The sequence below is a fragment of the Electrona antarctica genome (genome assembly GCF_951216825.1).
Source record: "Electrona antarctica genome assembly, chromosome: 9".
Taxonomy (NCBI): domain Eukaryota; kingdom Metazoa; phylum Chordata; class Actinopteri; order Myctophiformes; family Myctophidae; genus Electrona; species Electrona antarctica.
In genome coordinates, this window is record NC_136790.1 from 18,411,166 (window position 1) to 18,437,089 (window position 25,924).

Here is a 25,924-nt window from a genome sequence, read left to right on the forward strand (position 1 = left end):
AGTAGACCAGTTTGTGGTCGGGAAAGGGAACAGGAAAGGTAAAAGCCACATATTTACCCACATAGTTACAAAAAACAACCATGATATTGTACAATCCACATGTGTGTGTGTGTGTGTATAAAACAGATGTTTTGTTTTATATTTACAGGCAACAAAGTCTTATGCACACCTAAATGCTCTGAGATGGGTGCGTAGGCAGGGCTCAATGTACTCAGAAGAATGTGCACAAAGACCCAAACACCGTCTGCACTTGCAATACGAACTTTATTTATAGGCAACGTTTCGGTCAAAGACCTTCTTCAGGCATCTAACTTTGTGTGCATTTTTCTTATTTTATATTTACAACATGGCCATGCTAGGAAATGTTTGTGTACGTGAAGAAAGTAATGTCCTTGAATGAGACAAACGCAGTCACGCACACACACACACACACACACACACACACACACACACACACACACACACACACACACACACACACACACACACACACACACACACACACACACACACACACACACACACACACACACACACACATCTCACTGCTAGGGCCTCATACACACACATCAATACAGATGCTCTTCTACTTTTCCAGAGGCTGCGACTTGTCCGTAAGCTCCTCCTCCTCCTCATCCTGCCCTTGGTCACAAAGCGAGGGATAGAGCAACTCCACGTAGAACTTGTAGGCCCCTGCCCCCATGACCCCTCCCACAAGGGGGGCTACTACAGGCACCCACCACCATGCGTTTCCAGCCCTGTGTGTGAGTGTGGAGAGAAAAGAGAAAATAGATTGAGTATCTCACAAAAGCAAACGTTGCTCAAACTTTTTATTTAATTTTTGTATTGTATTTAAGTGTGCGTGTGACGTGCGTGCGTGTGCTTGTACAGTATTACTACACTACCCGGGTCACTACACACACAAAGTATAGTAGAATTTCAGAAATAGATTGTGAGGACCATTTTTAGGCCAAGAATTATTTTTTTAATGGTTATACAGTAAACATGATATACTGTATTTAGGCTTGATTTGTGCAATGCACACCTGAAATGGCAGATCTGCATCACAGTGCTTTCTGAGCTTGTAGATCAGCTATTTTGAGTGCATGAAACAGGCACTCAATTTAAGTCAGACTTGAGGGTTAGGGTTAAAAACGGCAAAAAGTGGTAAAACATTGCTTTTATAAAAAGCAAGCACATTCCTTTTCAGATGGGGGTCCGCAGCCAAACACATCAGTTTGGGGACCCTGGGGTCCATGACACGCAAGTATATAAGTGCACTGTCCCGCTAGAGAGATATATATTACCTGAAGACGTCCGTTCCCCAGCCCGCCATGGCGGTGAAGACTCTGGGCGCCAGGTCTCTGGTGGGGTTGATGGCGTAGCCGCTGTTGCTGCCATGCGAGATGCCAATGACCAGCACCAGGAGGCCCTTGGCCAGGGGCTCGCTGCCCGCCGCCGCGGGCTGGTTCCTCTGGTCCGTTAGAGCCATCAGACACCCCAGCAGCATGGCCGTGCCAAACACCTGGCAGTGGCACACACACACACACACACGTCAACACAGAGATAATCACACCGTCATCCATCACACACACACACACGCATCAACACAGACATAATCACACCATCATCTATCACACACACACACACATACACACACACAGACACACACACACACAGACACATGCGTCAAACACAGAGATAATCACACCATCATACATCACACACACACGCATTTTGTGCTGTCTGCCACTGTTATTATGATCACCTAATTATGTGAGGTAATTGCTTATTTTTTTCTTTTCTTTTTGCATAATCGTCATAATTGCTTGGATGTTGAAAAGTATTCATACATTTTCAGATTAATAGCAGAAATAGCATGATCTACAAGCTCACAATGCCTTGCGATGCGATGAGTTGTGAGCTTGTAGATCGGCTATTTCCGCAATTTTGAAAGTAAGCCATGCAGGGGTTTTCAACAGGGGGTCCGGGATCCCTAGGGGATCCTCAGAGTCAGAGTTACTACAGGAGGCCAAAGAATAGAACTTTAGCAATGTGTCCCTGCTTCATCTCTCTCTCTCTCTCAGCTAGGGGGTCCAGCTTGGGCTAGTTGTAAGCATAGGCATGCTCACCTGGTCGATTAAACCACCCTGTACAGTGAGGTATGGTGCAGGGTAGGTGGCAAAGATCCCAGCCGTGGCTTTGGAACCGGTCACTGTCAGGTTCCCTCCGCTGAACTCATGTATGGCATCTGTAATCACATAGTAAGTGAGAGAAGGTCATTTTCAGCGTTTATTATTTTGTTACAGTAGTGGTTCTCAAACATTTTCGTGTCAAGGACGCCCAAATTGATTTGGCCGCAGACCCCCATCTGAGAAGGTTTTTGGCCAGCAACGCCCAGAAGAGAAGATTTGTGGGGTTGTTTGTTTTTTAAGCTAAATTATTCACATTTTTCCAAATATGTTTTGAGATTTTTGAGGGGTGCTAGCCCCTCCTATATCCAGCTTTTAGTCAGTGTAAGTTCACAAACTTTGTCCTACACAAACATTAAATTCCCATTGACAATGAATGGACAATTTTACGTCAGTGTCTATTTTACGTCATGATGATAAGAGTGCCACGTCAGCTTGCGTCACTTCGTGCCACGCTGCCCGTGAAACTAAATAGTGAAGGTCTGCTATTTTTTAATAGCCAGCATATAAATTAATGAAATGGTTAAAATGATTGTGATGCTGGAATTCCCTCAAGGACCCCTGGTCCCCTGGGGGTCCCTGGACCCCACTTTGAGTACCGCTGGTCTTGTACACTGGTTTTGGGGCCTCGATCCTCCATTTTGGGGCCTCGATGCCCTCCCCTCCAAGAATAAATGTTCAACCAGTGAATCTAATAAACATTACACACAACTCTAACAATTACTAGTAGCATTCGTTTGGGATTTTATATGCTATTCAACATTTTAAATAGGCCTATTTATCTATTTGGTTTTGGACAAAGGACAGAGGAGGGATAGAGAGTATAGCCTATATCGGTAGAAGGATTCTGAGTTTGGAACTGCCAGGCAGGAGGCCTAGACTAGAGAAAGAAGTGTGAAGGAGGACATGAAGTTAGTTGGTGTGAGAGAACAGGGGGAGATGGAGGCAGATGATTCACTAGTGGTGACCCCTGAAGGAGCACAGCTGGAGATCTATTGAAAATATTAATATTTTCTATTGGAAGTATTTAGCTGGCTATGAACATCGGCCATTTGATAATATGTGAATGTTTTCAAAATAGCGAATCTACAAGCTCACAGCGCTTGTAGATTTGCAATACGTTTTTTTAAATGGCATCTTTGAGCTTCGGTCTATGCCTTTTCGATCAACCAAAAAAGAAATGTTGGATGTAATGTTAAATGTAATGATTAGTTATACTTTTAATATAAACTAAATTAAACTAAAAACTAAAAAGATAGAAAAAAAACGTTGTTTTTGAAACATTGTAACAAAACAACACAAATCTTGTATGAGCTCTAGAATTCTGTTCTTAATATCTGGCACAAAATATTTTCAGATGGGGGTTCCGTGCCCAAATTTAAATACATAGGCTATTGGAGGTTCTTGACATTTATGAAGGAACATTGGGAACATTATGAAGCAAGCCCAAACTAGAAAAAGTGCCCAGCTTCTGGGCACAGGTCTCCACCAGGAGGATAGGAGTGTGAGTGTGATGTTTGGCAAAATGTTTAGGAGCAATATAAACGTGTGTGTGTGTGTGTGTGTGTGTGTGTGTGTGTGTGTGTGACGTGGCTTGGCCTGTTGTAGCGCCACCATGAGGCTGATTTGAAAACTGTCAAGTGGCATTTCTTCCAAAGCCTAGTGGGAATACGCATGCACAGTTTCACCACAATCGGACGCTGCGTTGAGTAGTTGTGGCGATTTGTACAAAACGGGTACAAAGCGGGCTACTCCTGAAAAGTTTAGAAGCCAATCGTAGCCACATGACTATGGAGAGCATGTGTACCGATTTGCGTGAAATTTGGATACAATCTGAAGGAGTAATATTAGAAAATGTGTTTTACATATGTCGTCCTCCTGGTGGCGCTATAAAGAGCAGATGTGAAAAATTCCAGGAAAACGTTTTTCCTTGGCCTCTAGGGAGTTGGCATACAAAGTTATCCACAGATCTGTGCAGTTAGAGGTAAAAACACTTTTCGGCCAGTTATAGCGCCACCATGAGGCTGAGTTGAAAATGTTCATGTGGCATTTCTTCCTCGGCCTAGTGGGAATGTGCGTGCACAATTTCATGGAAATCACACAATGTGTTCATGATTTGCAGCATTTTGTTTGAAACTGAGCACTCCTGCGAACTTTGGAAGCCAATCTTAGCCAATCAGGATGGAGTCTGAGAAATCTGAAAGACCCGTTTCGTTGAATGGCTCTAGAGAGACTGTGTACCAATTTGCGTGATGTTTGGACTAAATCTGTAGGTGTACTGTCCAAAAACTTGTTTTGCACAAAGCGGCCTCCTGGTGGCGCTATAACGTTCTGGAAATTTTGGGGCAGAGGTTCATCGTTGGCATCCAGGGAGTGTGTGTGCAAAATTTGGCATCGACCGGGTTAATGGTGCCGGAGATTAGCTGGTCACAGACGGAAGGACGGACGCACGGACGGACGGAGTGCAAAACATACTCTCTCCCCAAGCCTTCGGCCTGGTGGAGACAATAAGCAGCTATACTCTTCAGAAACAAGCTACTTTTACAGAAAAACAAACCACCAGCCTTTTTACTTTTTCCATAGGAAAAGTCTGGTGACAATTGCTAAGGAATTGACGTCATCAGCCAGCGCCGCTCCATCATGCATTTGTTTCTCACTTGTTGATAGACAAAACTGCTGCAGCTATAGTTCGAGACTCGAGAATGTAAACAAACATTTTACCGCAAACATGTGTGACAGCATGACAGATACAGGCAGCTACACTAGTGTACAAGTTGTAGTTGACGTACAGTATACCTGCCGGCTGTGTGGGGTGAGTTTACTAAACAGCAAGGGAAGGTTGCAGGCAATGCGTGCTCTGTTTGGAACTAATACGCAGCCACTGTGGCGACGGTTCTCCAGCGTCGGGGTGTCCCTGGTGGACCGGCCCGGTCTGTCGCCACGCATATGCGCGGCCGGGTGCTACAATGCGCTACTGAGAGTGGAGAAATGTTGGACCACGTTGAAAAAGTGGCAGGCAGAGCACAACAGCCAAGCACAATGCCAAGCCAAGTACGACACTGCTGTCGAGGAGGAGGATATAAACGAGATGGAGATGAGGATGGACAGTGGCATTCCTTCTGAAGGTCCCCCCATCAACCCTTCTGATGGTCCCCCCATCAATCCTTCTGAAGGTCTTCCCATCAACCACAATGAAGGTCTCCCCATCATCAGCCTCTCTGAAGGTCCCCCCATCAACCCATTTGCATTAAAGAGGTATCCAGACCCCCAGTACAAGAAAAGACTTAGTAATACAGAGGTATGTAACTCTGGTTCTCAACATGTGAGAGTGCTTAGATGACAAACAAAAAAAGTAATCAACCAACTATACTATAAAACTGGTAAAACATTGGCCCAAAAAATAGCTGATTTACAAATGCGAGGCATTGTGAGCTTGTAATAATAATAATAATAATAATAATAATAATAATAATAATAATAATAATAATAATAATAATAATAAATAATAAACTTTATTTATATAGCACCTTTTAAAAAAATGTTACTTACAAAGTAATTGCAATTATTTGAGATAATCACAATTATGTTGCATAATCATCATAATCGTTTCCTTGTTGAAAAATGTTTATACATTTTAAAATATGTTCTAAAAATAGCAGATATAAGCTGTAAGCATCAGTTATTTCCGCCATTTTCACATTTCTTTGAAAGTATAAAATGATTAAATATGTCAGTAATGTCTGTATATTTAAGTTATTTGTCATATCTGACCCGTGCAACTTTTGATTATGAAGCCTAAATAAGGCGGGTTTTTTTTCAACTATTACATTGTTAATCGCAATTACTTAATTTATTGCCAAGTTAAATGTTTTTAATCGTGCCAGTCATATTGCTTCACCTTCCTTCTCATAGGTGTATATCCAGTACCCCAGCAAAAGAGTGAGGCTACAGTGTGATACAGACGTGTCTGGAATCATTGAGCACCTCGCCAAGGGGAAGTGGAGGACGGCAGCCAAGCAGATTTTACTGCACTCGTATCTCGTTGAGGAATTGAAACCTGGATTCCTACAGATTGTCGATGGAGAGTGCCGCGTTCTCTGTGACCACAAGCAGAGTTTCGTGCTGCGCCGGTCTCCCGCGGATCAATTCAAGACTTTTTCATTCGCCGCCCTGGACAGTGACCTGAAGCGCCTGGCTCCGTTCATCTCCTCCATCTTCTCCACCATCACAAGGAACAGGTCTCAGCTCACTGCCTGTGCGGCTGTGGCCATCGCTCTCAGAGGGAGAGCGAACCGCTTGTCTGCGTTTTCCTACTACGTGAACAATGTGCTGCAGTTTTGTGGTGCCAGGGAGTCGGCGTTTAAAAGATTGTCCAAGCTAGGAATAACAACATCTCATACCTGTGCCATTCGAAATAAATTAGATTTTCGGAGAAGAGGATATCTTGGATATCTCGCCGGTAAAACTAAGACTGACGAAATGGCGGCTGGAGGTGTGGTTTAGGTTCTGTGTCATGTGCTATTTTCCATACACCTTGAAAACCTTAAATTGAATGCATTTGAGTATGTTTTCTTTTTTTTTTTTACATTTTGACACCAAAGATCTGGTATGGGCCCAGTCCCTGGCACAAAATAATTTCAGCTCTAGGTCCACGGCCAAATAGATCAATTTTGGGGGTTCTTGACATGACAAAGTTTGAGAAGAGGGAAAAAATTATGGAGCCAATTAGTTTAAGTATAGTGTTTAATCTGCTGATATGCATACAATGTTTTGTGGGCACACTGCGGTTTTCATTAACTGAAGTAAGAACTACCCTGTGCTAGTGTGCTTTGACTAATTAAGCCCAAACCACACCGTCGTGTCGGGACAAAACCGTTTTTAAGGTAAACCACACTCATTGAGTTGCAAGGAGTTGCATTGCTGTGACCCTTTAGTGTGGTTTGGGCATAATTTGTTTCATAATTATCCATCTCTGTTCTGGTATCTACCTCTTTTATAGTCTTTCTTTTGTATCATTTGGCAATAAATGGAAATATTCAATTGACACGAAAATTTGATTGATTCTGATCATTTATTCTGATGTAATCACGCAAATATAGTTTCCATCGTTGTGTGTGACGTGTGTGTCCTTACCGTAGTAAACCATGTAAACCGTCCCGGCAGCCAGGAATGAGCCCAGAAACTGTGTGACAACGTACAGCGGCAGCATCCTCCACGCCAGACGGCCAAACACGCACATGGTAAACGACACTGCCGCATTCATATGTGCCCCTGGTACAACGGAAGAGTGAAGGTTATTTATGTCGGAATCGCACACTTCAGTAACTTTAAATACTTACAACCTGCCGTCGCCATTTGGCCGTGTCATTGTAAGATTCCTTAGGTAAAGATCACAGGTAAAGAACCTACCGTCGGTCTACTCTGAACAATAGGCAATCAAAATAACAATCTGTACATTTAACCCATTAAAACCGGGGAAGCATCTGTGTCATTTTAGATTTTAGCCTTGGCTATTCAAAGATCAAGATCTACAGGCTCACACCGCGTAACTTCGTCCCGTGCTGCAAGTATGTACATCTGCTATTTAGTTTTGGACAATTTTGAAAAAAAATGTAATTGTGACAACTGATTCAGATGGCATTTTGTATAGAATCGGCCTCTGGTCTGATACCAGGTAGCCTATCTGTTTAAATAACATGCTATCTAAATTGCATTTTTAACTTTGTGGTCAGCTCACTTCATCCCTATTAACCTACCTGAGACCTTCCCTCCGACGTGAACTCCCATGGCCACGCCCAGACCGAAGCCCAGGTGGATGCTGATGTACTGGCCAAGAGCCCTGGCCTGTGACTACCTGGGCCACAGAACCCAAGCCAAACACCTGGAAGAGGACATCACAATCATTCATTAGTGTCAGAAGGCCAGTTGTCTGGATCAACGACAGGTCTGCTCAAGAGGGGCGTAACAGGGGCGTAACAAAAAAAAAAAAGCTAAACAGATTCCAGGTCTGGTCAGCCGCGGACGTGTGCAGGAAACGAACACGCGCGCGGCAATTTCGCGGGGCCGCACCCACATAAATACACTTGCTTTGTCAACACAGCCAACACAGCCAACAGCCTGCGTAGTAAATTCTTCACAGTAAAGTCCTGAGCCAGAGAGAGTGAACAAATCAAACCACAACCCATAAATGGTACATGTGGTTCCATTAGTTCACTCTCTCTGCAGGTGAAATAAACTCTCTTACCATCATGACATATGTGCACAGGGTCTCGGCGAGTCCCACTCGAAAAACCTCATTCTTGATCCAAGCCTGCAATACAGTTTTGCGGCCCTTCTTCTGAGGGCCCGGAAGTGCTGCTGGCCGCTCGTTCATTCTTTCCTCTTCTTTCCACCCTAATTTACTTGGGTTGATTTTCAGTTTTTGCTTTGTTTTCATGTACAAGTTAAAAGTTACTATAGTCCCCTCCGTTAACTGACGAGGATGAAATCGTCCTCGTCTGTAGAGGCCCTTAGCTCTATTCCACAACGCATCACTTTTTGCTGATCCCCTCTGCTTGCAAGCTTCCTTCCTTCCTTCCTCTCTCTCCTCTCTCTGTCTCCCTCTCTGACCCTCTCTCTCTCTCTTTATATCTCTCTCCTCTCTCTGTCTCCCTCTCTGTCTCTGACCCTCTCTCTCTCTCTTTATATCTGTAGTGAGTACCCCATGAAGTGTGTTCAAAGGTTAAGGCCTCAGCCCCCTCCTCCCTGTGACAAACACACAGGGCGTCCAATAGTTCAATGTCTCGGACTCAGCTAACAGGGTGAACAGGGTGAACAGCTAACAGAAGGCATACTGCCTTGTTATTAGAAAAAACAGGTTTTGTTCCTGTTGGCTAGACGGTAGACCAGTGGTTCCAGCTCAGTCAAGACCCAAAAGAGAAATTTGATCTCCCCCGTGAGTCCAGGACACAAACTAGTGAATATAGCTGATCTATACAAGCTGCAATTTTCCACTACTTCTTAAACTTCTTCTGGAATGTTGTGGGAAATATGAACTCAAATCTATATAGTATATTGTTCCATGCTAGTCTGTCTGGTCGTGTCTGTGAGCAACGATACCTTGGCCTGAAAGCCTGCCTTAATCCAATCAACCCTTTGATCAAGTTGTATGTAAAAGACCATGTCACACCTATTGTTTGTTATGAGACCCTGTTGGGCCTGAATAGGTATCACTGGGTAGTTCCTGCCTCAGGAGGGGGGCGACGGCCAAGACAGTCAGGGCGTCTGTATTGTATTGTTTATATGTTTATCTGTGGACCTGCTTCTGAGGTATAAGAGAGGACCTACGGAGAAGCTGAGGGGAGGGGAGTGGGATGGAGACAACGAGAGAGAGATGTACTGAGAGAGAAAGTTGGAGTGATACAGGCTAAGCCTGCTAGACTAGTAGATGTTGTTTGCTTGTTGCTGTTCTTCTGAATAAACTTCTAAGATATACATTCACCCGGATGGACATATATTATTTCCATAATAATGGCCAAACCTTTTTACATTTAAATGACAGCCAAACCTGAAATCATCATCTTTGGTCATGATTGCACCTCCATCACTTCCCATACTTTTGGCACTCTCAACCCCAAAACCTTGATAGCTCCTTTAAATTCGACAAACAAATAGCCTCCGTTATCAAAACTGTGCTTTTGCTCCTAGGCCTTCCTCTTCACATTAGAGCCGCCATTAGATTTTGACTTCTTTGCCCTTTAATCACAGCCAAGCTTAATTTTTAACTTTTGGTTTGATCACCTCCTGTTCTTCTTGTTTGTTTGTCTGACTGTGTTTGATTGTATCAGATTGTAGTACTGATTGTATTTGATTGCATTTGGTCGATGTCAGTCGTTTTTAAATGTGCTTTATAAATAAAGTTTGATTTGATTAGATGTTTCATTTATTTATGGAAATGATTACATAGGAAACAGAAAAAAGGAGATAGCCTACTGTATTTACTATTTACTCATAAACCATAAAAAAATCCCAAAGATGGGTCCCGACTCCCGACCCATCATCTGGGAAACAGTTGGCTAGAGTAGACCACAACTCAAATGTTCGACTGACTGGCTGACTGACTGACTGACTGACTGACTGATCCCTGATTATAATTTGTTTTATTTATTGATACATTGAGAGAAACACAGTTTTATGCCACTGTCTCTCAAGGAGATCCATCTTTAAATCCATAATCTTTGAGTTTGAAGTACACATCATGATCTCAGTGTCAAGAAGAACTTCAGTTCCCATATCTCTTGGAACCAATGAGAGAGCGTGGCTTCCCTCTAGTGGTTCATACGTGTATTACATTGGCCATTACATTTTTGCCTATTACGCATTACAATAGCCTGGCTGCAATTGAACACCTAACCACCAGGGAGCCCCCTGGACCTGGGTTAAATGCATGTTGTTTGTTATGGCTAATATTGGCTATATTTCTATATTTTATTATATAGCACTTACCTTATTTAAGCATGAGAGACAAGTTTGATTCACGAATTATGGAATTAACGGTAATTTGGGGGTTTCTTTTCTTTTTTATTTGAAAAATAACTGTAGGCCTACTCACTGTAGGCTATCTGAGGTCAACAATGAGACAGAACGTGAGTCAGTCAGCGGTCTTATTAGTTATAATGATAAGTGTAAGACAAGTGCAGATATCAGCAGCAGGCAGCACTGACTGATGGCTGTCATGATTGCATCAAATGAAAACCATCTAAGGAAACAATATAATAAACCTTTTCAGAGGAACATCATTCACACACAATGTTCACATGAATGCACAATTTAAAAAAAACTGTTTATTAATATAGGTTGAATTGTTTTTGGTTTTAAATTTATTTATTTATTCTGTTATAATTCGGTTAGATGTCCCTTTGCCTGGCTGGCCTCTCACACAATCTGAAAACTTCCTCAGCTCAAATATCTTATATACAATTGAAAAGGTGTCCCCAGGAGGTGTCCCCAGGACAGGAACAAAAGGCACCAGCTACTACGTCACTGACACACTGCAACACACACTGCAACAACCCACTAAACACACTAACACGTCACAGACTTACCCTCCGCGTCCTTCGTTCCCTATCTCCTCATGTCGCGCCGCACGGCCCCACTCACCAACACCCGCGTAAAAACTGTCATTGCACTTCCACTAAAGCCGCCTCCCGTCCACACTCACAAACAACATCAATATCAATAATAAACACAAACACGCCACAAGCACCGACACCCCCGCCTAATTTGTTGCCAGGTCTATGACAACAAGCCCAGAAAAAATGCCATTCAACACGCTACTTACAACTCGCTTACAATTCGCGGACCTGGCAACACTGCATCCTGTTTTCCCATTGGCTACGGTTGCTACAACACGCATTTGCACTGCATCTTGGGAGCAACACAGCTTAATGTAGGGGTCACCGATTGCTGTGCTACATCCCCCTCATGTTCTCACCACCCCGTTCGGCTACGCCACACACACTAACCTACACAATTCTCCACATGCAACACACGGCCCTTATTGGCTAGCCCCCTCACATGGCGATCCCTACGCAACAAAACACAGGCCAGCCACACACACACACCCACCCACACACACACACACAACGCCCACGTTCGGAAATATCGCACTGAGCGCACTGTGCAAACCTGCCGTGGTACAAGCGGGACAAACCGACGCGCATACATGGACACGAACAACAACAACAACAACACTACACGCACACGCGCGCGCTGCAACAACACACAGCTACGTACAGTGTGTGTGTGTGTGTGTGTGCGTGCGTGCGTGCGCGGGGGGGAATTTGGATCGCCTCGCGATGCAGCGAAAATGCCACTACACTACACAGGGCTCGACAGTGCGACTAGGTACTCGCATTTGCGCCTTACAACATCACCGTGCGCGCTGTAACATTCACTTTGTACCACCGGTGCGACTACACAATCCGAACTTTAAAGCTACACGTTGCGCAGTTTACATCCAAAAGAATGTGTCACTCTCTCGGTTCTGCACCGCTGCTGGAGAAGTATAGCACTGTCGCAGGCCGCGCAACTAATCCCCCCCCCCCCCCCCCACACACCCCAGAGACGGAGGAGAGAGAAGAGAGCGAGAGAGACAGAGAGCACACACGTGAGTCCTGCAAATTATATTGACCCAATATTAATTTGTACAACCTAGCAAAGCATAAGATATGATGGTTTGGAGAATAGGCTGGTCTCTCTTTTTACAAGACATAAGCCATTGCATACAGGTTCTCAACCTTTTTAATTTCAAGGACCCCCATAACTCTGAGAGTAAAACCAAATGGACCCATAAGAGTCCCATTTGATTCCATTTGTACAGTATCAGAGTTAAACGTTATAAAAGAGTCCATTTGGTTCCATTTGTACACTCTCAGAGTTACAGACCTGTAGGGTCCACTTGGTTCCATTTGTACACTCTCAGAGTTACAGACCTATAATGGGTCCATTTGGAACCCCCTCAAGGAACCACGAGGGTCCCTGGATCACACCTTTGACAGCCACTGCTTTACATCTATACATAACTAATATAGAGCATATTTGATCCATTTATTGTTATGGATAAGAACAACAACACTACACGCGCGCGCGCGCGCACGCGCTGCAACACAAAACAGCTGCATAAAACGCGTGTCACTGTGGACTTCTGTATCTGTGGACTTCTGTATCGCAACGCGGGGCAACGCAACTCTGGGATGAGCGGGCCGAAGGCCCGCGAAATTCTAGTAGGCTACATTTGGGGAGCCTTATTTTTTCTTTTCCCTTTTTAAGCCTCTTCAGTCTTTCTTTCTTTCTTTCTTTCTTTCTTTCTTTCTTTCTTTCTTTCTCTTTCTTTCTTTCTTTCTTTCTTTCTTTCTTTCTCTTTCTTTCTTTCTTTCTTTCTCTTTCTTTCTTTCTTTCTTTCTTTCTTTCTTTCTTTTACATATACAACAGTAAAAACTATACGATCCCTTTCCTGTTAATGGAAATAATGATGTGTCAATAATATGTAGCCTATTCCTCACCAACAAACCGGAGGCAGAATTCAAAGAACAAAGGCTAGGCCTAACAATGATTTGAAAACGTGAACATGCATGCATTATGAGGAAATCGTCGACCTATCCAATAATTACATTGTATTGTGGCTTCAGAATTAAGTTATAACGTTATTTAATATCTTTTATTCAAAACACAACGCTCTCCGCCGCCCCCTATCGCATTGATTTCACCCTAAGGCTACACAGTACACAGTGCAACTTGTCAGTTAGTGGCTTATGATGCTCTGTCTGTCTGGGTCTGCCAGAATGGAAGAACATCTGGAAAACTGTGAACATGTGTCCCTTCCCTTGTGTTGCCAAGCATGATGTAATGCAGTGGTTCTCAAACTGTTTCATGTCAAGGACCCGAGCCCCTATACAATATTTTATGGCAGGATCCCCCTGTACCCCAGGGGCCTGAGGTGGGGGAGCCCTGCCCCATGGGACTCCCACAACGAGTCGACTCCTATATGTGGGTTCCCTGGTCCCCACTTTTTAGAACCACTAAGGGCCAGGTTGATCACTGCAAAGTCCCACACAAATTGCAGGAAACTCTGCAGCTCTCCTATTTTCTGGTGTGTCAACCAATCCTTAAATAATGACCATATGGGTCAGTGTTCAGTGGTGAACCCACTGGGTCAAATTGGAAGCGATGACAAATAAATGCGGTTATGAAGAGACACATTTGAAAGTCGGAACACTATACAATAATTGAAGCTGATAAATGCATACTATCTCCTGATCAGATTCGATTGCAATCTACATGAAGTAAATATACTATGTGTTTATTAAATAGACATAGATAGAGACCGGGATACACCTATAGCACTATCATCAGAAAATACCTTTTTAATAGACAAACATTTTTGTTGAGCGACAGTATAGCTCAGGAGGTATAGTGGTCTGTTCGACTTCGATCCAAGGTTCCCCCAGAGTTAGTGTTTGAAGTGTCCTTGAAAAAGACACTGAACAGAATGGTTGTGTGTGCGTGTGAGTGTGTGAGTGTGTGTGTGTGTGTGTGTGTGTGTGTGTGTGTGACTCATGGCAGCTTAAGCTTAAGGTACTGTTCAGTAGACCAGTTTGTGGTCGGGAAAGGGAACAGGAAAGGTAAAAGCCACATATTTACCCACATAGTTACAAAAAACAACCATGATATTGTACAATCCACATGTGTGTGTGTGTGTGTATAAAACAGATGTTTTGTTTTATATTTACAGGCAACAAAGTCTTATGCACACCTAAATGCTCTGAGATGGGTGCGTAGGCAGGGCTCAATGTACTCAGAAGAATGTGCACAAAGACCCAAACACCGTCTGCACTTGCAATACGAACTTTATTTATAGGCAACGTTTCGGTCAAAGACCTTCTTCAGGCATCTAACTTTGTGTGCATTTTTCTTATTTTATATTTACAACATGGCCATGCTAGGAAATGTTTGTGTACGTGAAGAAAGTAATGTCCTTGAATGAGACAAACGCAGTCACGCACACACACACACACACACACACACACACACACACACACACACACACACACACACACACACACACACACACACACACACACACACACACACACACACACACACACACACACACACACACACACACATCTCACTGCTAGGGCCTCATACACACACATCAATACAGATGCTCTTCTACTTTTCCAGAGGCTGCGACTTGTCCGTAAGCTCCTCCTCCTCCTCATCCTGCCCTTGGTCACAAAGCGAGGGATAGAGCAACTCCACGTAGAACTTGTAGGCCCCTGCCCCCATGACCCCTCCCACAAGGGGGGCTACTACAGGCACCCACCACCATGCGTTTCCAGCCCTGTGTGTGAGTGTGGAGAGAAAAGAGAAAATAGATTGAGTATCTCACAAAAGCAAACGTTGCTCAAACTTTTTATTTTATTTTTGTATTGTATTTAAGTGTGCGTGTGACGTGCGTGCGTGTGCTTGTACAGTATTACTACACTACCCGGGTCACTACACACACAAAGTATAGTAGAATTTCAGAAATAGATTGTGAGGACCATTTTTAGGCCAAGAATTATTTTTTTAATGGTTATACAGTAAACATGATATACTGTATTTAGGCTTGATTTGTGCAATGCACACCTGAAATGGCAGATCTGCATCACAGTGCTTTCTGAGCTTGTAGATCAGCTATTTTGAGTGCATGAAACAGGCACTCAATTTAAGTCAGACTTGAGGGTTAGGGTTAAAAACGGCAAAAAGTGGTAAAACATTGCTTTTATAAAAAGCAAGCACATTCCTTTTCAGATGGGGGTCCGCAGCCAAACACATCAGTTTGGGGACCCTGGGGTCCATGACACGCAAGTATATAAGTGCACTGTCCCGCTAGAGAGATATATATTACCTGAAGACGTCCGTTCCCCAGCCCGCCATGGCGGTGAAGACTCTGGGCGCCAGGTCTCTGGTGGGGTTGATGGCGTAGCCGCTGTTGCTGCCATGCGAGATGCCAATGACCAGCACCAGGAGGCCCTTGGCCAGGGGCTCGCTGCCCGCCGCCGCGGGCTGGTTCCTCTGGTCCGTTAGAGCCATCAGACACCCCAGCAGCATGGCCGTGCCAAACACCTGGCAGTGGCACACACACACACACACACGTCAACACAGAGATAATCACACCGTCATCCATCACACACACACACACGCATCAACACAGACATAATCACACCATCATCTATCACACACACACACACATACACACACACAGACACACACACACACACAGACACATGCGTCAAACACAGAGATAATCACACCATCATACATCACACACACACACGCATTTTGTGCTGTCTGCCACTGTTATTATGATCACCTAATTATGTGAGGTAATTGCTTCTTTTTTTCTTTTCTTTTTGCATAATCGTCATAATTGCTTGGATGTTGAAAAGTATTCATACATTTTCAGATTAATAGCAGAAATAGCATGATCTACAAGCTCACAATGCCTTGCGATGCGATGAGTTGTGAGCTTGTAGATCGGCTATTTCCGCAATTTTGAAAGTAAGCCATGCAGGGGTTTTCAACAGGGGGTCCGGGATCCCTAGGGGATCCTCAGAGTCAGAGTTACTACAGGAGGCCAAAGAATAGAACTTTAGCAATGTGTCCCTGCTTCATCTCTCTCTCTCTCTCAGCTAGGGGGTCCAGCTTGGGCTAGTTGTAAGCATAGGCATGCTCACCTGGTCGATTAAACCACCCTGTACAGTGAGGTATGGTGCAGGGTAGGTGGCAAAGATCCCAGCCGTGGCTTTGGAACCGGTCACTGTCAGGTTCCCTCCGCTGAACTCATGTATGGCATCTGTAATCACATAGTAAGTGAGAGAAGGTCATTTTCAGCGTTTATTATTTTGTTACAGTAGTGGTTCTCAAACATTTTCGTGTCAAGGACGCCCAAATTGATTTGGCCGCAGACCCCCATCTGAGAAGGTTTTTGGCCAGCAACGCCCAGAAGAGAAGATTTGTGGGGTTGTTTGTTTTTTAAGCTAAATTATTCACATTTTTCCAAATATGTTTTGAGATTTTTGAGGGGTGCTAGCCCCTCCTATATCCAGCTTTTAGTCAGTGTAAGTTCACAAACTTTGTCCTACACAAACATTAAATTCCCATTGACAATGAATGGACAATTTTACGTCAGTGTCTATTTTACGTCATGATGATAAGAGTGCCACGTCAGCTTGCGTCACTTCGTGCCACGCTGCCCGTGAAACTAAATAGTGAAGGTCTGCTATTTTTTAATAGCCAGCATATAAATTAATGAAATGGTTAAAATGATTGTGATGCTGGAATTCCCTCAAGGACCCCTGGTCCCCTGGGGGTCCCTGCACCCCACTTTGAGTACCGCTGGTCTTGTACACTGGTTTTGGGGCCTCGATCCTCCATTTTGGGGCCTCGATGCCCTCCCCTCCAAGAATAAATGTTCAACCAGTGAATCTAATAAACATTACACACAACTCTAACAATTACTAGTAGCATTCGTTTGGGATTTTATATGCTATTCAACATTTTAAATAGGCCTATTTATCTATTTGGTTTTGGACAAAGGACAGAGGAGGGATAGAGAGTATAGCCTATATCGGTAGAAGGATTCTGAGTTTGGAACTGCCAGGCAGGAGGCCTAGACTAGAGAAAGAAGTGTGAAGGAGGACATGAAGTTAGTTGGTGTGAGAGAACAGGGGGAGATGGAGGCAGATGATTCACTAGTGGTGACCCCTGAAGGAGCACAGCTGGAGATCTATTGAAAATATTAATATTTTCTATTGGAAGTATTTAGCTGGCTATGAACATCGGCCATTTGATAATATGTGAATGTTTTCAAAATAGCGAATCTACAAGCTCACAGCGCTTGTAGATTTGCAATACGTTTTTTTAAATGGCATCTTTGAGCTTCGGTCTATGCCTTTTCGATCAACCAAAAAAGAAATGTTGGATGTAATGTTAAATGTAATGATTAGTTATACTTTTAATATAAACTAAATTAAACTAAAAACTAAAAAGATAGAAAAAAAACGTTGTTTTTGAAACATTGTAACAAAACAACACAAATCTTGTATGAGCTCTAGAATTCTGTTCTTAATATCTGGCACAAAATATTTTCAGATGGGGGTTCCGTGCCCAAATTTAAATACATAGGCTATTGGAGGTTCTTGACATTTATGAAGGAACATTGGGAACATTATGAAGCAAGCCCAAACTAGAAAAAGTGCCCAGCTTCTGGGCACAGGTCTCCACCAGGAGGATAGGAGTGTGAGTGTGATGTTTGGCAAAATGTTTAGGAGCAATATAAACGTGTGTGTGTGTGTGTGTGTGTGTGTGTGTGTGTGTGTGTGTGTGTGTGTGTGTGACGTGGCTTGGCCTGTTGTAGCGCCACCATGAGGCTGATTTGAAAACTGTCAAGTGGCATTTCTTCCAAAGCCTAGTGGGAATACGCATGCACAGTTTCACCACAATCGGACGCTGCGTTGAGTAGTTGTGGCGATTTGTACAAAACGGGTACAAAGCGGGCTACTCCTGAAAAGTTTAGAAGCCAATCGTAGCCAATGAGGGTGGATTATGATAAATCAAACAAACCCGTCTTGATCACATGACTATGGAGAGCATGTGTACCGATTTGCGTGAAATTTGGATACAATCTGAAGGAGTAATATTAGAAAATGTGTTTTACATATGTCGTCCTCCTGGTGGCGCTATAAAGAGCAGATGTGAAAAATTCCAGGAAAACGTTTTTCCTTGGCCTCTAGGGAGTTGGCATACAAAGTTATCCACAGATCTGTGCAGTTAGAGGTAAAAACACTTTTCGGCCAGTTATAGCGCCACCATGAGGCTGAGTTGAAAATGTTCATGTGGCATTTCTTCCTCGGCCTAGTGGGAATGTGCGTGCACAATTTCATGGAAATCACACAATGTGTTCATGATTTGCAGCATTTTGTTTGAAACTGAGCACTCCTGCGAACTTTGGAAGCCAATCTTAGCCAATCAGGATGGAGTCTGAGAAATCTGAAAGACCCGTTTCGTTGAATGGCTCTAGAGAGACTGTGTACCAATTTGCGTGATGTTTGGACGAAATCTGTAGGTGTACTGTCCAAAAACTTGTTTTGCACAAAGCGGCCTCCTGGTGGCGCTATAACGTTCTGGAAATTTTGGGGCAGAGGTTCATCGTTGGCATCCAGGGAGTGTGTGTGCAAAATTTGGCATCGACCGGGTTAATGGTGCCGGAGATTAGCTGGTCACAGACGGAAGGACGGACGCACGGACGGACGGAGTGCAAAACATACTCTCTCCCCAAGCCTTCGGCCTGGTGGAGACAATAAGCAGCTATACTCTTCAGAAACAAGCTACTTTTACAGAAAAACAAACCACCAGCCTTTTTACTTTTTCCATAGGAAAAGTCTGGTGACAATTGCTAAGGAATTGACGTCATCAGCCAGCGCCGCTCCATCATGCATTTGTTTCTCACTTGTTGATAGACAAAACTGCTGCAGCTATAGTTCGAGACTCGAGAATGTAAACAAACATTTTACCGCAAACATGTGTGACAGCATGACAGATACAGGCAGCTACACTAGTGTACAAGTTGTAGTTGACGTACAGTATACCTGCCGGCTGTGTGGGGTGAGTTTACTAAACAGCAAGGGAAGGTTGCAGGCAATGCGTGCTCTGTTTGGAACTAATACGCAGCCACTGTGGCGACGGTTCTCCAGCGTCGGGGTGTCCCTGGTGGACCGGCCCGGTCTGTCGCCACGCATATGCGCGGCCGGGTGCTACAATGCGCTACTGAGAGTGGAGAAATGTTGGACCACGTTGAAAAAGTGGCAGGCAGAGCACAACAGCCAAGCACAATGCCAAGCCAAGTACGACACTGCTGTCGAGGAGGAGGATATAAACGAGATGGAGATGAGGATGGACAGTGGCATTCCTTCTGAAGGTCCCCCCATCAACCCTTCTGATGGTCCCCCCATCAATCCTTCTGAAGGTCTTCCCATCAACCACAATGAAGGTCTCCCCATCATCAGCCTCTCTGAAGGTCCCCCCATCAACCCATTTGCATTAAAGAGGTATCCAGACCCCCAGTACAAGAAAAGACTTAGTAATACAGAGGTATGTAACTCTGGTTCTCAACATGTGAGAGTGCTTAGATGACAAACAAAAAAAGTAATCAACCAACTATACTATAAAACTGGTAAAACATTGGCCCAAAAAATAGCTGATTTACAAATGCGAGGCATTGTGAGCTTGTAATAATAATAATAATAATAATAATAATAATAATAATAATAATAATAAATAATAAACTTTATTTATATAGCACCTTTTAAAAAAATGTTACTTACAAAGTAATTGCAATTATTTGAGATAATCACAATTATGTTGCATAATCATCATAATCGTTTCCTTGTTGAAAAATGTTTATACATTTTAAAATATGTTCTAAAAATAGCAGATATAAGCTGTAAGCATCAGTTATTTCCGCCATTTTCACATTTCTTTGAAAGTATAAAATGATTAAATATGTCAGTAATGTCTGTATATTTAAGTTATTTGTCATATCTGACCCGTGCAACTTTTGATTATGAAGCCTAAATAAGGCGGGTTTTTTTTCAACTATTACATTGTTAATCGCAATTACTTAATTTATTGCCAAGTTAAATGTTTTTAATCGTGCCAGTCATATTGCTTCACCTTCCTTCTCATAGGTGTATATCCAGTACCCCAGCAAAAGAGTGAGGCTACAGTGTGATACAGACGTGTCTGGAATCATTGAGCACCTCGCCAAGGGGAAGTGGAGGACGGCAGCCAAGCAGATTTTACTGCACTCGTATCTCGTTGAGGAATTGAAACCTGGATTCCTACAGATTGTCGATGGAGAGTGCCGCGTTCTCTGTGACCACAAGCAGAGTTTCGTGCTGCGCCGGTCTCCCGCGGATCAATTCAAGACTTTTTCATTCGCCGCCCTGGACAGTGACCTGAAGCGCCTGGCTCCGTTCATCTCCTCCATCTTCTCCACCATCACAAGGAACAGGTCTCAGCTCACTGCCTGTGCGGCTGTGGCCATCGCTCTCAGAGGGAGAGCGAACCGCTTGTCTGCGTTTTCCTACTACGTGAACAATGTGCTGCAGTTTTGTGGTGCCAGGGAGTCGGCGTTTAAAAGATTGTCCAAGCTAGGAATAACAACATCTCATACCTGTGCCATTCGAAATAAATTTGATTTTCGGAGAAGAGGATATCTTGGATATCTCGCCGGTAAAACTAAGACTGACGAAATGGCGGCTGGAGGTGTGGTTTAGGTTCTGTGTCATGTGCTATTTTCCATACACCTTGAAAACCTTAAATTGAATGCATTTGAGTATGTTTTCTTTTTTTTTTTTACATTTTGACACCAAAGATCTGGTATGGGCCCAGTCCCTGGCACAAAATAATTTCAGCTCTAGGTCCACGGCCAAATAGATCAATTTTGGGGGTTCTTGACATGACAAAGTTTGAGAAGAGGGAAAAAATTATGGAGCCAATTAGTTTAAGTATAGTGTTTAATCTGCTGATATGCATACAATGTTTTGTGGGCACACTGCAGTTTTCATTAACTGAAGTAAGAACTACCCTGTGCTAGTGTGCTTTGACTAATTAAGCCCAAACCACACCGTCGTGTCGGGACAAAACCGTTTTTAAGGTAAACCACACTCATTGAGTTGCAAGGAGTTGCATTGCTGTGACCCTTTAGTGTGGTTTGGGCATAATTTGTTTCATAATTATCCATCTCTGTTCTGGTATCTACCTCTTTTATAGTCTTTCTTTTGTATCATTTGGCAATAAATGGAAATATTCAATTGACACGAAAATTTGATTGATTCTGATCATTTATTCTGATGTAATCACGCAAATATAGTTTCCATCGTTGTGTGTGACGTGTGTGTCCTTACCGTAGTAAACCATGTAAACCGTCCCGGCAGCCAGGAATGAGCCCAGAAACTGTGTGACAACGTACAGCAGCAGCATCCTCCACGCCAGACGGCCAAACACGCACATGGTAAACGACACTGCCGCATTCATATGTGCCCCTGGTACAACGGAAGAGTGAAGGTTATTTATGTCGGAATCGCACACTTCAGTAACTTTAAATACTTACAACCTGCCGTCGCCATTTGGCCGTGTCATTGTAAGATTCCTTAGGTAAAGATCACAGGTAAAGAACCTACCGTCGGTCTACTCTGAACAATAGGCAATCAAAATAACAATCTGTACATTTAACCCATTAAAACCGGGGAAGCATCTGTGTCATTTTAGATTTTAGCCTTGGCTATTCAAAGATCAAGATCTACAGGCTCACACCGCGTAACTTCGTCCCGTGCTGCAAGTATGTACATCTGCTATTTAGTTTTGGACAATTTTGAAAAAAAATGTAATTGTGACAACTGATTCAGATGGCATTTTGTATAGAATCGGCCTCTGGTCTGATACCAGGTAGCCTATCTGTTTAAATAACATGCTATCTAAATTGCATTTTTAACTTTGTGGTCAGCTCACTTCATCCCTATTAACCTACCTGAGACCTTCCCTCCGACGTGAACTCCCATGGCCACGCCCAGACCGAAGCCCAGGTGGATGCTGATGTACTGGCCAAACTCTCCCTGGCCTGTGACTACCTGGGCCACAGAACCCAAGCCAAACACCTGGAAGAGGACATCACAATCATTCATTAGTGTCAGAAGGCCAGTTGTCTGGATCAACGACAGGTCTGCTCAAGAGGGGCGTAACAGGGGCGTAACAAAAAAAAAAAAGCTAAACAGATTCCAGGTCTGGTCAGCCGCGGACGTGTGCAGGAAACGAACACGCGCGCGGCAATTTCGCGGGGCCGCACCCACATAAATACACTTGCTTTACCAACACAGCCAACAGCCTGCGTAGTAAATTCTTCACAGTAAAGTCCTGAGCCAGAGAGAGTGAACAAATCAAACCACAACCCATAAATGGTACATGTGGTTCCATTAGTTCACTCTCTCTGCAGGTGAAATAAACTCTCTTACCATCATGACATATGTGCACAGGGTCTCGGCGAGTCCCACTCGAAAAACCTCATTCTTGATCCAAGCCTGCAATACAGTTTTGCGGCCCTTCTTCTGAGGGCCCGGAAGTGCTGCTGGCCGCTCGTTCATTCTTTCCTCTTCTTTCCACCCTAATTTACTTGGGTTGATTTTCAGTTTTTGCTTTGTTTTCATGTACAAGTTAAAAGTTACTATAGTCCCCTCCGTTAACTGACGAGGATGAAATCGTCCTCGTCTGTAGAGGCCCTTAGCTCTATTCCACAACGCATCACTTTTTGCTGATCCCCTCTGCTTGCAAGCTTCCTTCCTTCCTTCCTCTCTCTCCTCTCTCTGTCTCCCTCTCTGACCCTCTCTCTCTCTCTTTATATCTCTCTCCTCTCTCTGTCTCCCTCTCTGTCTCTGACCCTCTCTCTCTCTCTTTATATCTGTAGTGAGTACCCCATGAAGTGTGTTCAAAGGTTAAGGCCTCAGCCCCCTCCTCCCTGTGACAAACACACAGGGCGTCCAATAGTTCAATGTCTCGGACTCAGCTAACAGGGTGAACAGGGTGAACAGCTAACAGAAGGCATACTGCCTTGTTATTAGAAAAAACAGGTTTTGTTCCTGTTGGCTAGACGGTAGACCAGTGGTTCCAGCTCAGTCAAGACCCAAAAGAGAAATTTGATCTCCCCCGTGAGTCCAGGACACAAACTAGTGAATATAGCTGATCTATACAAGCTGCAATTTTCCACTACTTCTTAAACTTCTTCTGGAATGTTGTGGGAAATATGAACTCAAATCTATATAGTATATTGTTCCATGCTAGTCTGTCTGGTCGTGTCTGTGAGCAACGATACCTTGGCCTGAAAGCCTGCCTTAATCCAATCAACCCTTTGATCAAGTTGTATGTAAAAGACCATGTCACACCTATTGTTTGTTATGAGACCCTGTTGGGCCTGAATAGGTATCACTGGGTAGTTCCTGCCTCAGGAGGGGGGCGACGGCCAAGACAGTCAGGGCGTCTGTATTGTATTGTTTATATGTTTATCTGTGGACCTGCTTCTGAGGTATAAGAGAGGACCTACGGAGAAGCTGAGGGGAGGGGAGTGGGATGGAGACAACGAGAGAGAGATGTACTGAGAGAGAAAGTTGGAGTGATACAGGCTAAGCCTGCTAGACTAGTAGATGTTGTTTGCTTGTTGCTGTTCTTCTGAATAAACTTCTAAGATATACATTCACCCGGATGGACATATATTATTTCCATAATAATGGCCAAACCTTTTTACATTTAAATGACAGCCAAACCTGAAATCATCATCTTTGGTCATGATTGCACCTCCATCACTTCCCATACTTTTGGCACTCTCAACCCCAAAACCTTGATAGCTCCTTTAAATTCGACAAACAAATAGCCTCCGTTATCAAAACTGTGCTTTTGCTCCTAGGCCTTCCTCTTCACATTAGAGCCGCCATTAGATTTTGACTTCTTTGCCCTTTAATCACAGCCAAGCTTAATTTTTTAACTTTTGGTTTGATCACCTCCTGTTCTTCTTGTTTGTTTGTCTGACTGTGTTTGATTGTATCAGATTGTAGTACTGATTGTATTTGATTGCATTTGGTCGATGTCAGTCGTTTTTAAATGTGCTTTATAAATAAAGTTTGATTTGATTAGATGTTTCATTTATTTATGGAAATGATTACATAGGAAACAGAAAAAAGGAGATAGCCTACTGTATTTACTATTTACTCATAAACCATAAAAAAATCCCAAAGATGGGTCCCGACTCCCGACCCATCATCTGGGAAACAGTTGGCTAGAGTAGACCACAACTCAAATGTTCGACTGACTGGCTGACTGACTGACTGACTGACTGACTGATCCCTGATTATAATTTGTTTTATTTATTGATACATTGAGAGAAACACAGTTTTATGCCACTGTCTCTCAAGGAGATCCATCTTTAAATCCATAATCTTTGAGTTTGAAGTACACATCATGATCTCAGTGTCAAGAAGAACTTCAGTTCCCATATCTCTTGGAACCAATGAGAGAGCGTGGCTTCCCTCTAGTGGTTCATACGTGTATTACATTGGCCATTACATTTTTGCCTATTACGCATTACAATAGCCTGGCTGCAATTGAACACCTAACCACCAGGGAGCCCCCTGGACCTGGGTTAAATGCATGTTGTTTGTTATGGCTAATATTGGCTATATTTCTATATTTTATTATATAGCACTTACCTTATTTAAGCATGAGAGACAAGTTTGATTCACGAATTATGGAATTAACGGTAATTTGGGGGTTTCTTTTCTTTTTTATTTGAAAAATAACTGTAGGCCTACTCACTGTAGGCTATCTGAGGTCAACAATGAGACAGAACGTGAGTCAGTCAGCGGTCTTATTAGTTATAATGATAAGTGTAAGACAAGTGCAGATATCAGCAGCAGGCAGCACTGACTGATGGCTGTCATGATTGCATCAAATGAAAACCATCTAAGGAAACAATATAATAAACCTTTTCAGAGGAACATCATTCACACACAATGTTCACATGAATGCACAATTTAAAAAAAACTGTTTATTAATATAGGTTGAATTGTTTTTGGTTTTAAATTTATTTATTTATTCTGTTATAATTCGGTTAGATGTCCCTTTGCCTGGCTGGCCTCTCACACAATCTGAAAACTTCCTCAGCTCAAATATAGGCTACATTTGGGGAGCCTTATTTTTTCTTCAGTCTTTCTTTCTTTCTTTCTTTCTTTCTTTCTTTCTTTCTTTCTCTTTCTTTCTTTCTTTCTTTCTTTCTTTCTTTCTCTTTCTTTCTTTCTTTCTTTCTCTTTCTTTCTTTCTTTCTTTCTTTCTTTCTTTCTTTCTTTCTTTCTTTCTTTTACATATACAACAGTAAAAACTATACGATCCCTTTCCTGTTAATGGAAATAATGATGTGTCAATAATATGTAGCCTATTCCTCACCAACAAACCGGAGGCAGAATTCAAAGAACAAAGGCTAGGCCTAACAATGATTTGAAAACGTGAACATGCATGCATTATGAGGAAATCGTCGACCTATCCAATAATTACATTGTATTGTGGCTTCAGAATTAAGTTATAACGTTATTTAATATCTTTTATTC

At 43.1% G+C, this 25,924-nt stretch overlaps 1 protein-coding gene and 1 pseudogene across 2 annotated transcripts; both read right to left on the bottom strand.

The window, feature by feature from the left end:
* Nucleotides 1-257: 257 nt before the first annotated feature.
* Nucleotides 258-8,701, bottom strand: LOC306929094 (aquaporin-7-like; annotated as a pseudogene). Its single transcript has 6 exons — nucleotides 8,437-8,701; nucleotides 7,949-8,073; nucleotides 7,326-7,463; nucleotides 2,133-2,251; nucleotides 1,308-1,525; nucleotides 258-758 (listed from the first exon to the last, which is right to left on the bottom strand). The product of its transcript is annotated as an aquaporin-7-like (transcript).
* A 5,871-nt stretch (nucleotides 8,702-14,572) lies between these two features.
* LOC306929090 (aquaporin-7-like) lies at nucleotides 14,573-23,054 on the bottom strand. Its single transcript, XM_079509480.1, has 6 exons — nucleotides 22,790-23,054; nucleotides 22,309-22,435; nucleotides 21,686-21,823; nucleotides 16,454-16,572; nucleotides 15,625-15,842; nucleotides 14,573-15,075 (listed from the first exon to the last, which is right to left on the bottom strand). The coding sequence occupies exons 1-6, from the start codon at nucleotides 22,979-22,981 to the stop codon at nucleotides 14,904-14,906; spliced, it is 966 nt and encodes a 321-aa protein (XP_079365606.1). The 5' UTR covers nucleotides 22,982-23,054; the 3' UTR covers nucleotides 14,573-14,903.
* Nucleotides 23,055-25,924: the final 2,870 nt, after the last annotated feature.

Coding starts and splice junctions, on each gene's coding strand:
- LOC306929090 (XM_079509480.1), bottom strand. CDS start 22,981: ATGAAAACAAAGCAAAAACTGAAAATCAACCCAAGTAAATTAGGGTGG. Junction 21,824..22,308: donor CGTCGGAGGGAAGGTCTCAG/GTAGGTTAATAG, acceptor CCGTTGTACCAG/GGGCACATATGAATGCGGCA. Junction 16,573..21,685: donor GGTTTACATGGTTTACTACG/GTAAGGACACAC, acceptor ATGTGATTACAG/ATGCCATACATGAGTTCAGC.